The 17,664-nt window shown below is 40.4% G+C and overlaps 3 protein-coding genes across 4 annotated transcripts; all 3 read right to left on the bottom strand.

The window, feature by feature from the left end:
- Positions 1-1,808: 1,808 nt before the first annotated feature.
- Positions 1,809-9,514, bottom strand: otop1 (otopetrin 1). 2 transcript variants are annotated; one of them, XM_088309300.1, is made up of 7 exons: positions 7,725-9,514; positions 6,993-7,129; positions 6,752-6,810; positions 6,557-6,687; positions 5,275-5,466; positions 4,571-5,100; positions 1,809-3,552 (listed from the first exon to the last, which is right to left on the bottom strand). In XM_088309300.1, exons 1-7 carry the CDS (start codon positions 8,107-8,109, stop codon positions 3,382-3,384), a joined length of 1,605 nt encoding a protein of 534 aa, XP_088165426.1. In that variant the 5' UTR covers positions 8,110-9,514; the 3' UTR covers positions 1,809-3,381. The 2 variants fall into 2 exon arrangements, with proteins under 2 accessions (XP_088165426.1, XP_088165424.1); XM_088309298.1 differs by having other exon boundaries at positions 4,571-5,466.
- Positions 9,515-10,260: 746 nt separating this feature from the next.
- On the bottom strand, positions 10,261-13,448 carry tmem128 (transmembrane protein 128). Its single transcript, XM_088309551.1, has 5 exons — positions 13,296-13,448; positions 11,638-11,770; positions 11,409-11,570; positions 11,153-11,261; positions 10,261-10,543 (listed from the first exon to the last, which is right to left on the bottom strand). Exons 1-4 carry the CDS (start codon positions 13,399-13,401, stop codon positions 11,162-11,164), a joined length of 501 nt encoding a protein of 166 aa, XP_088165677.1. The 5' UTR covers positions 13,402-13,448; the 3' UTR covers positions 10,261-10,543; positions 11,153-11,161.
- Positions 13,449-14,622: 1,174 nt separating this feature from the next.
- lyar (Ly1 antibody reactive homolog (mouse)) lies at positions 14,623-17,662 on the bottom strand. Its single transcript, XM_088309568.1, has 8 exons — positions 16,847-17,662; positions 16,652-16,766; positions 16,456-16,563; positions 16,232-16,315; positions 15,688-16,003; positions 15,518-15,568; positions 14,952-15,037; positions 14,623-14,868 (listed from the first exon to the last, which is right to left on the bottom strand). The coding sequence occupies exons 1-8, from the start codon at positions 16,966-16,968 to the stop codon at positions 14,731-14,733; spliced, it is 1,020 nt and encodes a 339-aa protein (XP_088165694.1). The 5' UTR covers positions 16,969-17,662; the 3' UTR covers positions 14,623-14,730.
- Between the last annotated feature and the right edge of the window lie 2 nt (positions 17,663-17,664).

Genomic DNA, 17,664 nt, shown 5'->3' with positions numbered 1-17,664 from the left:
GCAATCTATGGCAGAACAATTAGTTGCTCCTCCACTATGGCAGATGGTTGAATTAAATTGTGTATTGGTCCCAGATTTCACACCCAAGTCAATTTGTGAGTAAATTGGAATTTTCAGTGTGCGGGTCTATGAGTCACTCTAGATTTGGAGGACATTTTCTTGCCCCCACCCCACTTGATATTTCAAATAATCTATGCACCAAATACAGAAACATAAATCATAACCGGCCTGAAACTGCAGTGAAAATTCAAAACATATTTTAAAAATATCCAATAAATCTTGAGCACCCACTGACATTGTTGTCGTTGTTTTATCTTGCCCCTACCTCTTGATGACCAACTCAGTTTTAAATCATATTTCTTTTGGTGTTATTTCATGTGCTCCCTGTAATAATTGCTCAGTTATATTTTTTGTTGATAAAATAGTAGTGATGCACTCAAGTTGTGTCACTTAACATACATGCTGTTCATAAAATCTTTTTTTTTGTCATCAAGAGGGAGAGAGAAAGAAAACTGAGCTGCATAACTCAGCGGAAAAGACCTCAAGAAATTGCTCTGACCACATCGACTTAATGTAAGTATTATCATTTCAATTTTTTCAGCCGTAATAGTGTCACACAAACCCAGATTCCCATATTTATAAAAAAAATCTAGGTTTGTTTTCTTATAATATCGATATAAGCATGTTCTTGACCAATTGGCAGTGCGGTGATCACAAACGCACAAATTGTAATGTTAGCATTAGCATTGATTAGCAACATTGCTACTATAATTAGCCAAACAACACGATGCTTACTTCTGTGCCACATATTCATATCCATAAACAAAAAAAATATTTTCACCGTAGATCTTAATGTCTGGACGGAAGCCAAATAGGAAAAAAAATATATATATATTTTTTTTTGCTTGCGCCATACCCGCAGGTGAGTCACATTCCCACTCCCAGTGGACACGCAATGACGCCCTGCGTGGGAATATGTGCGTCTGCGCCAACATACTGGCCAGGCCACGTCATTTCTATTTTTAGAGCCATCTGCGTGCCTGTCAGATTGGTTTGACACTACGTCAAAATAATCCCCCCCTCGCACACCCAATGCCAAATTCTCCGGAGTATAGCCTAATCTCGCATGTCATGTGCAACACGCATTTAGGTAAACATGTTCAAACGTAAGTCAACGTGTGGATGATAGAGGTTGTGAATGGAACTTCAAGTCACAGTGAGGTAAATGACGTAGTCTGTAACGTTAAAGCCTGCTATTTTTATTTATTTTTTGTTCTGAATTACAGACACGTTTCAATTAGTTCATGGTTTTAGATTGTCGTTCCATTTAAAAAAATTTTAGAATCGTTTGCATTCCTACCGATGACCAACACAGTTTTATTTTGGGAATGATAAATAAATAAATAAATAAATAAAAAGGGCATATATATCTACAACAAATCAAGTAGGCATCTGACACTGAAAAATATTGCATTGAAATAGAACATTTTATATTTTATTCGGGGTTGTTACATATTTTTTCCTCCAATGCCGGATTGAATGTTTAATGCCAAAAATTTAACGAGGGTGATTCGGCTTTATATTATTCTGGCTCGTTTTGCCCGATTTTATTTGCATCCAGCACTACCAAGTATTTGGTTGGACGAATTGAAAGGCAACTGCAACAATCGCAAATAAGTGGCGACATCTTGTGGTGACTTTGTTTACTACGAAATGAGTCAAAGTCGACAACACAAACAACAGATTCAAGCACATTTATATGAACAACTATTTATTTTGTCACTACCATAGAAACAATTTCCTTTGAGCACCAGTTCATATGATTTTCACAAAAATCCTGTCTGATGATATTTTTTAAGTATATACAAAGATGACATACAAGCAATCTTTTCACCGGCAAAAAAAAAAATGTTTATGTTGGCACTTACTGAGATGATGGTGGGTAGCACCTGAGTGAGAACTTGCATTGGATATTAATTAATCTACTACATACATCGCAAAAGTGTCTTACCCCTCCAATTCCTGCCTAAGTATCCTTGAGCCAGGCACTGAACCCCTCAAATAGTGTGTGAATTAACAGGTCGTTATCCTTTCTTAGCAGCGATACCATCAGCGTGTGAAGTGGAGAATAGTATTGTAATTTTAAATGTTGACGACTTTGATGACAGACTCAACTCTTGTGCTTCAAAAGGAAAGTAAATGAACATTTGTTATCACACTTTATGTTCAACCAGCATGCGGCATAAAAATCCATTCCAGAATTTCGAAAACAATAACGAGCAAGGATTTTGTTACATTTCACCCCAAAAAGCACCAGATGTGAAAAATATTCAACAGGTTCCTCCTGGTAAGAACATGAATTCCATATTTCCATTCAGTTTGGAGCGTACCAGACATTGCAAATCAAAATGTCTCCACTAAAGCCAAATACCAAAATAGAGCGATGCGGGAGCATTTTGAGCACTAAAGTTCAATGCATGAATAATATTTTAGCCAAGAAGACGCACTCTAAATTATTTTGTTGGAAATTTTGCAAAAAGTTTGGTTTCTCTCACAGTGTGTCCGTTTCATCAACTAGATAATGTTTATTTCATAGGGTAAAAAAAAATTGACAATTTTTAAGAAATGGTCTACAATTTCAACAAGGATTGTGCATAAACGAATTCATTTTAATAAAAAACTGCAATATCTGTTTCATATTAGTTTAAGCACATACTTTTTTTCAGGGTAAAGAATGGCATTATTATTTTTTTTTCGTTACAATATGATGGAATAGAGTCAAATAGTGATGCGCAGCTTGGTTAGTTGTCAACATAAAGAATTGTATTTGCCGATTACACGTGGTTACTCAGATACTGTATTCATATTTCAAACAATTTCAAAGATTTTTTTTGGAACGCCCTGCATTTGATACGGCGCTGAGATTTGATCTTTGCTCCACAAAACCCATATGGAACTTAAAGCATAAGAAATGAGAACATCATCCATAAATAATATGCATATTTTAAACGCATATCAACTATGGGTCAAAGTGTGCACATTTGCACGTTCATGTATAAAATAGTGCTATTTGACCATTTTCTTTTTGGGGTATGTTAACTCTTGGTGTACGTATGTGTCACAGGATTTTGTGGGAAAAAAAAACAGAACAAAAGGAGCCCTTTTGTAAATTCTTTAAAAATATTTAAAAACTGAAAAATATGCAAAGTAATTCTACAAGAGACACAGGTTAAGGAATTGTTCCTCCTTTGGAATATACCTTTTGTTTGTTGCCACCGCTGACTTTCCAGTCTGGTGAATGTGTGAGCCATGCTGGGAAACACTCTCAGAAGTGAAGGAGTGACAAGTGTTACTGTGCATTGTCTGACTTCCGATTCTCCATCAGACGCGGCGGAAGACCTCAAAGAGAGAAGCCACCGAGTGCATGCGGTAGAAAAGGTTTAGAGGAACCGCGAAATTCAGAGTTGTAGTCCATATGCTGAAACCGAAGGCCTCCTGTTCCAACCCGTTTTCGTACTGTGGCCGACAGCCAAAGGCGGGGAGGAGCCACAGCTGAAAAAAAAAACAAAAAAAAAACAGAAACATTTCTTTAGTATCCCAGCTGTCATTGCCGTAAAAAAAACAACCAAAAAAACAATATATAAATATATATATATATATATATATATTTTTTTTTTTTTCCCCAGTGAAAACATTGACTTAGGTCGTAATAGAACAGTTGTAAAAAAAAAAAATGCCCACATTTTTTTAGTTCAAAGGATAGCTTAAAGCACGGGTGTCCTCAAGGGCCACTTACCTGCGTATTTTAGATGTCGCCCTCTTCCAACACACCTGATTCAAATGATCAGAATCATTATCAGGCTTCTCCAGAGCTTGCTGATAAGTTGAGCATTTGAATCAGGTGTGCTGGAGTAATCTAAAACATGCAGCGCAGCGGCCCTCGAGGACCTTTGCTGCACATGCCTGCTTTAAAGAAACAGTAAAGTGTATCTATAGTTTGCCAGTGAGCTGGAAAACAAAGAAACTCTTTCATTGAGATGAAGCGCCACACGGTGAAACTGATATCTTGGCTCTTTCAGATAGCATCAAAATTCACCAGACTCATTTATGCTTGCAGGACTTGATTTAGTTAATATCCACTCATAAATGTGCGGCCCGTATTTGTTAACTTTTGGAAGAGACAGCTAGGTTGCTCTCATGCAATTTATATACTTTAAAAATTACAACGAGTGAACTCTTGCAAAGTTCTACTTTTGTCTATTTTTTTGGGGTGTCTTGATGTAAAAAAAACTATGTTGTGATTTGAAGACATAATACTGCTTTGGCGCCATCTTGTGGCAGCTTGGTGTCAAGGAATTGCGTTGAAGTGAGTTGAGGTGTTATATTTAGACAAAAATAGTGCTTTGGCAAAAATAGGCAACGTCATTAATTTTTCCCATGCAGATTTTCACTGCTCGTGGCGTGGCTTATATGTCGCTTCACTCCGCGTTTTTGGCGTAAGCTTCAGGATCGTACGAATGTAGCCGAAGTCAAAGTGATACGGAAATGTCGTCAGGTCTGAAGTGCTTACCGAAATGTTGCCCATAATCAAGAAGACTGCGATATTCTTCAGGATTTGCCTCTTGATATTTGCAGCGTCGGCCACTTGCTTTCCAAAAGGCTTCGGCACCTCCGATAATTTATACACCTGTCCGCTCTCTTCCTGCTCGTTCTCCATGGCGACACAAGCCCTGTCCGGTGTGTCATAGGCCCGGTTGAAGATGCCATTATAAGGTGGGGCCAAAGAGGAAGTCACCGAGAACATTTCAGGGGCAGCCACTAATTCGGGGTCACTGCGCCTGGCGTCGTCCTGCCGGCGGTAGAGGGATTCGACGATGAAGAGGTTCTGGATGCACTTCTCTAACACCACAAGCAGAGAATAGATCAAATTGGTCCAGCGATACGGCGGGCTGCTCTTGGCCCCGAGCACGGCGACTATGCTGCACCAGGACATGAACCAGGAGCCGATAGACGATCCAAAAAGCAGCTCCGTGTCCAGCTGCCTCGAGGGGTTCTTTGAGGTGTCCGGTGCCATGCGATCTGCTCGGTAGATGAGCAAACCTGAAGCACAGGCGGAGCACATGAACGCCAGCATGACGATGCCGTAGATGTAGAACATGGAAATGGCTGACCGCCGCATTTGAGCCGAACCCTCCATGTGCGTCACGTAAACCGCCAGAATCCCGATGGTGCTGGCGAGGGCCACTAGACCCAGAATGGGTCCCAGGGTCAAACCTTGGGTTTTAGTGGCTAGTCGTTTCTGGTTTGAAGAAAGCTCGATGGTCCTTCCGATGTTCTTCCACATGACAAAGAGCATGGCGGAGACAAAGATGTGGTATTCGATGTTGAAGGGATAGAGATAGTAGAGGCTGCTGGAGAACATGGAGCAAGTGCTGGTGGTGCAGTTGCAGTGAGGCTCGGGGTGAACTGAAAAGTCAAACACAGACAAAATGCTTTCAGGATAATGAAACTGCATAGGCATAATAAATAAAAAAATATATCTTTGCTCAAAAAAATGGGTTTTACATCAAATGATATTTTTACAAAATATTGAGCAATCTGTGTTGAAAATGGCTAGCGCTTGTGGACAATTTAACGTTCATGGTTGAACTAAAAGTTTGTTTTTGGGGTCTCCTGAAGAGTGATGATTTTTTTGGAGGTACAAGTATTTCGCCTGACGTCAGCGCTAAACAATATTAGCATATTGAAATATAATTTCAAAGTAATTAGGCAAGGTGCCGCAGTCATTACTAAGTTACTAGATACATCTTCTCTATTTGCTCTATTTCCTCCTTTGTTCCCCAAAAAAATAAATAAATAAATTATGACCGAGCCAGAAATGATTCGATTCATTTTCGCATTTCTTCATTCAAATTTTATTTAAGCCACTAATGTTTCTGAGAGCTCGTCGGGAAATTGAACACGATTGTAATCAGATCGGAGAGAAGACTGCTTTTAAAATTGCCTCTTTGCCAGGCGCCCCTATCTATTCGCCCCTCCCAAACTTCCAACTACCTTTACTTTACCTTAACTTTAACACTACCCTGTTGTAACTCCGCCCTCTTAAAAATCCTCTTCACAAACTCAGCCATGTGTCCCCCCCCCCCCCACGCAACCGAGGGTCACCACTACTAGCGCTGCAGCCTTTAATTAAAAAACGAACAACGGTCAGGGTGCAGCCAGCCTGACAGTCCGCCGGATATGAGGAGGACTACCTGAACCCCACAACCCTCGGCTTAGATGTATCAGTTACTGTAATTGCAGCACCCTCGGGAGTAAGCAGCCCGGGATAAAGACGTGTGAGGTCAAGCGGAGGGGGGGGGGGGGGTCGCCCGCCAAGAAGCATGGCGGTGTGTGGAAAAAAAGCAACTAGCACGAGCACTAGCAACGCAGCGTGACTCCTGAAACCTTTTCCCGTCCTTCCTTTTTTTTTTTTTTTCTGACATCCATTGAGGCAAACTCTCAATTGAACTATTGTACTGTTCACCCCACGAACGAGCCAACAATCAACTCTTACCTATAGTGAGGTTTCCATAACCCAAGGCAGAGAGTCTTCTCTTGTGGTTGTTCAAGAAGTGCTCGGCTTCTGACATCACGCCGTTGGACCACAGGAGGAGGTTGGTGAAGACTGCGTGGATTACGCCAAATCTGACGAGGAAAAGATTTTATCCCAGCCAAGCAACTACAAAGTCATCAAGCAGAAGTCACGTACCTCTCTAATGTTTCAAAACTCTTGATGACATCCTTGATGTGAAACCAGAGAAAGTGCACCTAAGTAGAATAAAAAAAGCCATTTCAGATTTTTTTTTTTTAAATCCTGAGAAAATATGATCAAAATCATTTTTAGCGTACTTGCGCAAAAACGAAAAATGCTCTGATTAAAACTGTCGCACAAATCCCACCCAATGACCTGAAAGCACATTTTGATGAGGCCTACTTGGTTTCCAACTTACCTGTGCGATGGTGTGACCTGCGTGGATGACAGGATACACCCCGAGAATAGCCGACACGCAAGATTGATATCCGACATAATAGCCGATTCGGAACACGTCCATAATCATCGAGAGGAGTGCAAGAAGAGTCAATCCACCTGAAAAGGAAAATTTCATCCAGTCATCCAAACAATTAAAAATACTGCACAGAATTTATTAAAAAAAAAAAAAATTAAGTAAAGTAATTGGAGAGATGCTAAGTCAAGTGCAGGTAAGATCATCGGGCATTCAAAAATTCTTCCTCTAATCTAAAAAAAAAAGGACCGTATATTGTTCAAGGGAGATTTTCAGTTGTTTTCATTATCTGAAAACTAAATATGTAAATGACATAATGATAGACAACAATTTAACTAATTTATAGTTAAATTGTTATTATTATTGTTATTCTAACCCACATGAAAAATATTCTCTGCCATAAGGGAGTGGCTGGGGAATATCTTGCTTCTCCAAATTTGCTGTCATCGTGGTTAGTGCTCCCTGATTAATTTCCTTATTTGTCGATGCGGCCCATTTTTTTTCTCCATATATGTCCCTACGAGCTCAATCAGTCAAGATATTTTGTACATTGTCAGCCAATTTTGACAATCAAGTGGAAATGAGTGCAAATGTAGGGCGAGAAAGCAGAATTTGAAGATACCTGAGCAGGCTTTCAGGTAAGGATCCAGTGTCGGCATCTCCAGTTGCAAAACTCACCTCTGATCCAGCATGTGGTGGCATGGACGTCCTTCTCCGTGCGCGTATTCTTGTGTCTGCTCCGCACCAGCATGTACCACAGCATCCAGACGAGCTGGAGGATCATGAGGCAGGTGACGAAGGACAACAGGTGGTCTTCCTCGACAGATGGGCTGTGGTGGGCCAGGGCCAACATGAGCGCCGCTCCAATCAGCAGAACATTGGTGCCGTATTGTCCACTCAGGATCTCCGCGTTCTTCCTTGGGTAATCTTCAGCCAAATTCAGCTTCAACTTGCTCCAAATCTTTTTCTCGTTCTCCGAGCTGGACGATGACGATGAGCTGTTGCAGTATTTGTTCAAACACATGACATCTAAGGAGTTGTGGTCCACCATGGTGGGAGACATGCTTCTATGGAGTGTGGGTCAATAGGGCGAGTCAAAGCAGCGTGTTGGACGTGCGTTTGAGGGGCTGCAGGTGCAGTCTTATAAGTAACGGAGTACAAATACTTTGTTACCATACGTATGGAGACTTTTCACGTATCTATACTTGACTTTGTTGTTTATATTTACGGCAACTTTGACTGCACTAGATTTCCTAAGGAAAACGTATACTTTTGCTCTCATACAATCTCCGTTTCTCGTTACTACAGAATAAAATCCAAAGAAATCGTTTAAGTAACTCCTGAACTGCCAAGTACAAAGCAGAAGACTAATACTACCTGTCCACAACGAGACATACAATACAAAGTGATGGAATTTAGGATGGAAGCATTTAATGCTTACCTTGATGCTGCTCACGCATTTCCAGCAGCAGAAAATAATCGCAGTTTTCATGCCAGCTAGGCCAACGTGCGCAAGCTAACTTCGCTCATTTAAACTACAGCAGATCTTTTAAACCATAGCACTGAACTAAGCTAAATAAATACAAAGGTAATTAACCGAAATAAAAACAATCAAAATTGTAACAGCCACCTTTATTTTTATTTATTTCCTTTTATCTCAACTTTCGATACGTCGCTATATTTAATACCAGAAATCTACTGGCACTTTAAGTACTTGAATTGTAAATATTTCTACTCGAGTAAAAATGAGTAAAGGCTCCAGCACGCCACGCAACCTACGTAAGGACAATGAATGGATAGAATTCTACAAGGTGACTAACATTCTCCAACGTCACTTTCTGTTAACATACGAGTATTTATACTCAGGAGTCGCTTAATTTCGGGTGCTTTGTACAAGACAGACATCCACTCCAAAAATTCCAATTGCCATCGATGCTTGAGCTCTAAAAGCCATGAATCTTCTTTAGTGTAAAAACAAACGAACAAAAAAAAAAACCGTTATTATCCACAACGGAAAAGTTCGAGTGACGTCCACACGCAGCTGCTCATTGCATCCGTCCCGTCCGAGTGTGGAGCCCTCTTCCCATGTGACGATCAGGTGTTACTCGGGGGCATTATAACGTGGTGAAGAGTCCCAAAAGTGCGTCGACCAGCTCCTGTTGCATGCGAGTTTGTGATGGTCATGCTGGTCGATTGCGAGGTTTTCAAGATGAGGGGCGTGGGCTCGGAAGGGGAGGAGTAAGGAGGCTCAAATGGACACGTTCAAAGTAGTACAAATGAGTGGATGTCCGAAGGGAAAAGGATATTTGACATGAGCTGGGTTGGGGGTTAAATTTGCAGAACAAAAGGAAAGGGGGGGGGTGAGAAGTGATTAGTGGGGTGTGTACTTTTCCCTTTTAATCAATCATGTTGCGCGTCATCATTTGTTTTGTTTTGTTTCCTGGGACACAAAACGTTTGTGCCATCACACATGTTCACTTGAGTGATTATTAGCTACGCTGCCAATGTTTGCTGTTGTTTTATTTGTCCACACGAATGTGTCGGTTTCTTATGCCGAGGCCAGACTACACAAATGTTGCCCGATTTTTACCTTGAGCGCCCACCACTCTATCAGCAATTAACAATGGCAGCGACCATACGCACAGGAGACTCTTTGATTAATTACTTAATCATTAACGCTTGTCACCTTCAAAGGTAGAAAAAAAAACAGGCTACATCCAGTTCCTGACAGTGAACATTTTAAATGAGCCACTGATTGTCAGAACATGCTGACGACATTTTCAAATGATTAGATTAGCTCGTTTGTATTCAAGCTTTCAAGTCCATCTATACAACATAACAAAGGCTCGGCCATGTCGAAAAAGGGGAGGACTCTCCAAATTCATTAAGTGTTGTCTGAAACCAGTCACCATCATTGTTCACACTTTGCTCCAATCCAACACGGAACACAATCTGACTCGCAATCACGAGGTTGTGCTTTGTAATAATTTGGGTACCTTATTTAGAAAGCTCAAATTGTGGCCACTGTGTACGTTCCACGTAAAAAATTGGTTGACTTGGTTGAAAATCAACTTGAAGTTGTTGCAGCACAGATATAAACACATCAGAGTTGTGACAATTATGTTAACTATATTTTGCGTGAACTGCAAATTGCTAAACGACTTGACAGTCACCGTATGTTGATGTAGTGGTATAATTTAATCCAGACGAACAATTTCAAAAGTTGTATATGTTTATTAAAAGGAACAAAAATGCACTTAATGAGGCATTAACGTTTTTAAACACAAACCGCATGTCATTAAATAATTGTGTTGCTGCTCGGTTGCATCTTGGAACATTTTTGGTGCTCTTTTACTCAATACGAACATTCTGCATTAAAAAAAAAAAGTAGCCTTCAAATCATCATGTGGAATGGAAAGGAACAATGAGTGGATTCCGTCAAGCTGCTTTTGCTGTTGCAGTATTCCATTTCTTGTCCTATATACATTGCCGGGACACTAAAAAAAAATGGAAATAGAGATATTTGTTCCTGGGATTCGAGTACAAAACAATGAAAAGGCGGGAATATAAAGAGACGGGAGAAGTGAATTTATCTCTCACTCCTGGACCTTATGATGCTCGATGTTATCACACTAAGCAAAGGCAGTAAAGTCTCTAAATATTTGCACCAGGGCTCATCTATGCAAAACGGAATTGACTTAATCCATCGGGTCCTGAACGCAAATTAACCGCAGTAAATGTGTGTGTGAAGCAGCATTGTAAAAGTCAAGCCAGCCAATGTATGCATTGTCATAACTTCACTGGTAAACTATCATTTCATTTTCTAATCACTTTATCTTGTGGCAATGTTTATACAAGCGGCGAAAACACGCGCACAGGGTCCTGGCCAATATTCGCCGCAGCGAACCCCCCCCCCCTCCGATTTGGAGTGAAACTGCAACATATTTTCCAAACAACACATGTGGTTGTGCAAATGTCGCCTGCAGGAGTATAAAGAAGCCTTAAGGAACAGGTGTCAAACTCAAGGCCCGGGGGCCAGATCTGGCCCGCAACCTCATTCTATGTGGCCCGGTTGGTCGTCAGTGTTAGAAAGAAACAATTCTTACCTGTCACGCTCATCCGAGCATAGAAATCAGCATGACCACACCCATGAACTGCGTGAGGAGGATGAGCGGAGTGAAGAAGGACCAGACTGGCCATAGTGCAATGTTAAAACTGTAAAGAAACATTAAACATGTTACATCTTAAAAGAGACATTGCAATCTGTTGTACCGGTAAAGCAACAAAATTCCATCCAAACAAAGTAATTTTTAAGTTTTACACACACGCACACATTTTATCTGACTGTTTTGCCGGCTGTACCTGCACGATGCGGCAATAAATGCAGCGGTGGTGATGGGAGGGATTGCAGGGTACTCTTGGTCATAGTGCACGATGCCTCGGAACCACTCCAGGTAGACAATGCAAAACATGGCCAGACACAGGCAAATCCCAAGGAGCAGCAGGCCCACATTAAACCACCAACTGCAAACATAAACTTGATGCATTTGTTGGCTTTGACATTTTCGCGTCGTACTCACCGCTCATTCACCTCTTGATGTCATCATTCACAATGATGTTGTGAAAGAAATCCACATAATAGGTGACACTTAGAGCTGCCACGACCCAGAAAACGGAGTGCTTGTTGATTGGAGAGAGAGGTTTAACGTCTTTTTCTTCTTGACCTGAAATAAACGTTCGTATAAAAAAAAAAAAAGATCATTCATTTTAAAAGCATGCTTATAAAAAGTGTAGAAGTCAACTTCTTTCTTCCCTAAGACAAATTGGACCTTTTCTATTTTGATGTATCATGATGCATATTGAATCGCATTTATCAGAGAGATGCACAACACAAATAAATATGCAAATAAACTTTAACTGTTTGTTTGTTTTTTTTCAGTCAAGCCTTTCTCTAAGGCATCCAATTATAATGGAAGTGGGGGAAAAAGAGCGCTCAAGTCACACCTCATGACAGCGACCAGCGCCACACCACAACCCTCATTGAACCGAGTACCGGTAAGTCATTCATAAATGAAGCTGCCGCAACAGTGATTCCAGGAAGGCCCTTAAAAAAAAAACACCCACACATTTTCACAGAAAACTTTCTGGCAGATTATTTTACTGCCTCGGGGAGTACATCTCTCTTTTTGACACTGATTAACCGGATTAAACATATCATGGGTAGCTGTTGGCTGCTGAAGACCAGAGCGAGCTGATCCACGCTTCACTGTTCACAAAGAACCCAGTGGCCTTTAAAGGAAGTCGGTGTCCGTATTTAAGGAACGTGATCCCTTTTGGCTCGCCTCCTGCTCAAGACAAGGAATACTATGCCAATGTGTTTTGTCAGAAGAACCACATGATGGGTGCAAATTGGAGTACAGATTTTTGATAAAGATGCCACTGATCCAATCTGTGCCGATGATTTTATTCCACACCAGGGGGTACAAATTAAGCCTATTGTCCATGCGAGGCAACCTTTTTTCTTTTTAAACAGCCTACGATATATCTGAAAATTAACATGACCCGGTCATTTGCTTGCATTGTACAGGCAATTTTATTCTCATCTCTCATTTCCTTGATTTGAAGCAGCTCAGATCATGGATGGATAAATTATTGGAAATTTAAATTTAAAGGTGCGCGACCCGTGAGTGTGCGGTGGTCCACGATATAACAACAATTATTTTGATTCACGGTAATGGATAGGTTTTAGTGTCTTAATAAATACATTAAAGGTGACGAATGTCAAAAAGTGGCCATATTGCATGCTTCAATGTTTCTGTATGCGGCCCATGAAAAAAAAATAATAATAATTGACAGATCGAGCGATGGCTACTGGCTCGAAAAGTGATCCTGTGTGCCTAGTTTACAGAGTTGACAGTGTTCGCTCAGTCAAAACAATCAAGAATTGCTGGATTTCAGCCAGTGAGGTTCTCAAAGGCAAGATTGTTCACTAGTAAACAACGCATTTAACTTTGGCAGTGTCATATATCCTGGCTTTATGAGATGTCTGCATGTCATGTCAAACAATTGGCTACCAAAAAAAGTGTTTAAAAGGTAAGTCACACATATCTTAATGACATGACCTTCCAAAATACAAAAGCAAGACAACTTCAATTATGAGCAGCAACAGTACAGTTAGCTGTGAAGACAAAAAAAATGAGACAGTACACGCAGCGAGAATCTTAAGCCAAATTAAAAGCTTCCACTTACACTTCTTTTCTTCGTCGGGCGACGAAGCTGCTGCCTGCATGAGTAACTCGGCATTTTTTTGGAATCTGTTTCTCAGTGTTGCGAATTCGCTGTCATTCAGCATCATGAAAATATCTTTAAAAGCGGATGACTGACTTCCTGCAGCTTGCGTCGCGTTTTATGACGTCATTCAAAGCGACCATTGTAGTTTTTATGTATGTACGGTTTGGGAAACGAGCGAACAAAATTAATTTGTATATTTTCGACACTACGGTAAAAGGTAGGGTCCGGTAAATGGGCAAAAAAATAGATTGGTAGCTGTCACCAATTTTAATGACTTTGGATAGTCAAAACATTCTGCCATCTCAAGGTTCGAAAAGAAAACTAGTACTGCACTGTAGTTAATTCTTTAAATAAGGAATGAAGATCATTCTATGTTGCTAGTAAGAACCTGTAAGTTATTAGCTGTTGTTTTCAACAATATTCAAATTGACCAACTTTGGTGGAAAGTAATTATGCATCGTTCTTAGACATGGTTGTGGCCCAGCAACCTCTTAGTGCCCTTTTAAATGCACACTAGAAATCATACCCACATATTCGCTATGTATGACAGTTAAGTTACAAAACCCTAAACAATATGCAGAAACATAGACAGAAGTTAATGCCTGATTCATTGAAAACATCAGGTACAGCCAAACCAAAAATCAAACACTAAGGTAAGGCTATTTTTGTTTTTGTTCATTACCTGGTTCAGTTGGGATTGAATTGTAAGCATTCAGTAATACTGTACCCATGTTCCACTCTAGGGCGGAAAACACAACTTTAATACTGGCACACTTGACAGCTCCACTATTACCCTAAGTATGCAATATACAATTACAGATAAGCAGAACAATGAATGAGCATCAGTGTTAGACCTACTGGGATTAGTAAAGCTTCATAAAGCATATTTCCTGCCGTAGCTACCTGTGTGTGTGTGTGTGTGTGTGTTTCTGCGTGGGTGTGTGCATGCAAGTGTGAAGGCTGCTCATTCTAGCAGTGGAAAAATCAGACCGCATCAAAAATTCACCTTAGGCTTCCACCATCTTCTATGGAGCTTCTGTGTCACTGGCCAAGTGAACCTCGTTGCGGATGCCGAGGAATGCGCATTAACTTTGTCCTGTGTGAGAGTCAAATTTACCTCAGGTGCACCTTTCTCATTTCCCTTCCCCCACAGCAACATCCAATACGACAGATAAGGTGCCCGTTTCCCAGCCTTGGAATGTTGAGCAAAGCAGCCAACTCTCACCTGTGTCATTTTCTGCATGAATGACAGTGCTGATAGTGGCCTCTGGAATTAGTACAGAACTACTAAAAATGACAAACGATTTTATTATCAAGATATATCTGTAGGAAAAACAGAACAGTGAACAATGGGAATAATCATAAACTAACATGCGAGAGGTCGAAGTTTAATTTATTGTACAAGTCGAACTCTATCCTTCAAAACTCTAAATTTGGGATTGTGATTGATCTTCTTGTTAAAAAGTGAAAGGACCTCCTCGTTTGTCTTGAAATTCCCATCGCCAGTGACTGAGTAGTAGGCAGCCACAACCTGCAGAGAGGAATCCATTTTTAATTTGATGCCAAACAAACAGGCCAGATTAGAGAAAGACGATACTACGATCAACATCTTACCTTCTTCCTGAGTTTCTTCACTGGTAATTCCTGGTCGGGTGAATTTCTCAAGACTGCTTTGATAGTTTCTTTCCATTTGAAATTGCCTATGAGGTGTTCAAAAACATTCATCAGCCACTGAAGCACGATTAATGTAGAGTCAACAAAGACAACATTTCCGCAAGGGCTTAATTCTTGCATGTCCAAATATGGTGAATTTCCTACTTTTTTCCATAAATGTGCTGTCACTTGTCCAACACTTTTAGTTTTTCAGTTAATCAGCAAGAACGTGTTGATTTCATCATATTTATTAAATGTCACATTTATTTAGTCGATGAGAGCGTTCCATTTTGACGACAGTGACATAAACCTAGACATATTCTGACGCTGCTGCTTAACTAGTTCATTCCGTAAAATTCATAACCTTAAAATGTCCTACGCTGAGGCTTTCACGAACCGAGGAACCCGCATTACATATTTTGTGAATAACTTTAACATAAATACATTGTGGTTGTGCAAACAATACATCACTTAAAGTACAAAAACATTTGCAGTTGAAAATGGTTTACAGTTTTGACCGACCATACCTTTGGCAACTGCGTGATCGTCACTCTGCTCAACTTCTGCTGTTAGGTCAGCTGGAAGAAATCAGAAAAAATGTGAAGTTACTGCACATTTCAGTATTTTGCTTCTCTTCATAGTTGTCCACATACAGAATATGCACATGTGACTTGTGTCGACTATTAGGTTTACTTACTTTTCATCTTCTTGTTGGGCATTAGCTCAGAAGCACCATTATGGGTTTCATTATTGTCTTCTCCACAAGTCCGTAATCTCTTTCTGTCCTTTTTTTTCTTTTTGCCGACCTGCTCGTCCTCAACTACCGTAGTTTCTGTCTGTTTTGATTTTCGAGGAATTTTCCCATTTGCCTGCTGACGGGCTTCTTTACGCTCTTGTTTTTTATGCTTCTTTGTGTTTGCATGGCCATTCTGCTTTTCTTGAGTATTGCTATCCACTTCAACTTCAGTCGGTGTCGCTTTCACTTCTTTTTTCTCCTGGGGTGCATCAGTGGGCTGTCAGATTATAACAAAGTAATAATTAATATTATTATTAATAATAATTTAGAAAACCAGCTTCAAGACAACTTGATAACTGGGTTTATGTTGTCAGAGGCATACGAGGCATGAAAACATCTCAGGGAGAAAAACCTGAGCAAGAAATGTGTAACTGATCTTTACAATTGGTGTGTTAACAGAGAACATATCAAAGTAGCAGGCAAGCAAACATTTAATGTCACTTACAATATCTGACGATGAATTAAGGATGCTCCACACAGCTTCATGCAGACTCGAGTTGGTAATCCTGATACTGTTTCTCATCCAATTCTAATAGAAGGTTTCACAGTGATTAGATCCCCAAGCCAAGATCCCGGCAATTCAAAGGAATATTTAGCCACATGATCATTCGAACCAAAAGAAATCCCGTCTGACTTTATAATGCCAATAAGATTAACATAAGTACCCACCTCAAATTTGGTCTTTTTTCTTGGGACATTGCCATATGCACTGACTTGCTTGAGCACATCTTTCAGGTTTGCACTTATTCCAGGTTTATTCATGGCTTTGTGGATTTTCTTCAGCAATAAAGTGATCATATTTGAGTACAGATATTTCTCATCAAATGACACATCTTAATAATCAAGCCCAGAGATTGACTTTTACCTCGATCCATTGTTGCTGTTTCACGTCCCCTTTGACCGCTTTTGCCTCATAGCCCTTACCGCCATATTTCTGGTCTTCGCTGATGCATTTGGTGTGATTTTTGTAGCCATCGCCCCTTTAAAGCACAAGAGAATTTATAAGATTGTGGAAGTTTTAAAAAAAAAAATCAAAGGAAAAAGGCACACCAAAGTTTACCAGAAATCTTTTCCGCAGTCGATGCAAGACAGAACCTGGCAGCTCCGGCATTTGCTCACATGTTTATCCACCTGGCTCTTTTTCAGAGATTCGCCACAAGTGTTGCATGTGAAGAATACCATGCTAAATGACTCCTGGGTTAATTGGCGTGAAATGCAACGCTATCCCGACCTGATCTGTACTAAGTTTTTAAAACACACGTTATCACACTATGATTTACAATTGCGCCATTATTAGTCTTCCGAAAGTGAACAAGAAATAAAAAAAATTGTTCCGACCTGCCGGACAGTACAGCTGTCAGCTACTTTCTGTTTGACTTTGAACCGCCGATGAATCTGCTGTAGTTGTCTCCCAAAAACAATGTATATAAATGTATTATAATGTATATAATGTTATTGCTGTCCACCAAAATGATTAATGTAACCCTTACCAGGAAGCGCAAAATGGAAACTGTTGCAGGAAGTGAGGCAACGGCGGTGGCCAGGTGACTTGTCGTCCAAAGAAGCCATCAAATGTACAGTAACGTTAACCCGAGTACGGCAGTAGCATTAAAATAGCTTTTCATGTCTGCCAAATATAATCACAAGCGTGAGAATCAGCTCGCTAGTAATTCGTAAATGTGTTAGCATAGCTTGCTGGTTAGCATGCTAGCTGTCGCTGTCGATTTATTTATACGTAGAATGCCAGGCGACTAAACCAGGCGCCGCTGTTTATGTCGGTGTCAGCGCGCCGCAACACGACAATGCAGTGAGATTGTATTGTCGTTGCATGGATCATAAACTATAGCGCGTTGCTCGTCGCTGACTTAAAGTGTTGTT

Source organism: Idiotropiscis lumnitzeri, chromosome 11 (assembly GCF_059441095.1).
Source record: "Idiotropiscis lumnitzeri isolate Australia: NSW breed Sydney's pygmy pipehorse chromosome 11, RoL_Ilum_1.0, whole genome shotgun sequence".
In the NCBI taxonomy this organism is placed as follows: Eukaryota; Metazoa; Chordata; class Actinopteri; order Syngnathiformes; family Syngnathidae; genus Idiotropiscis; species Idiotropiscis lumnitzeri.
This window is presented reverse-complemented; position numbering and strand designations above follow the sequence as displayed.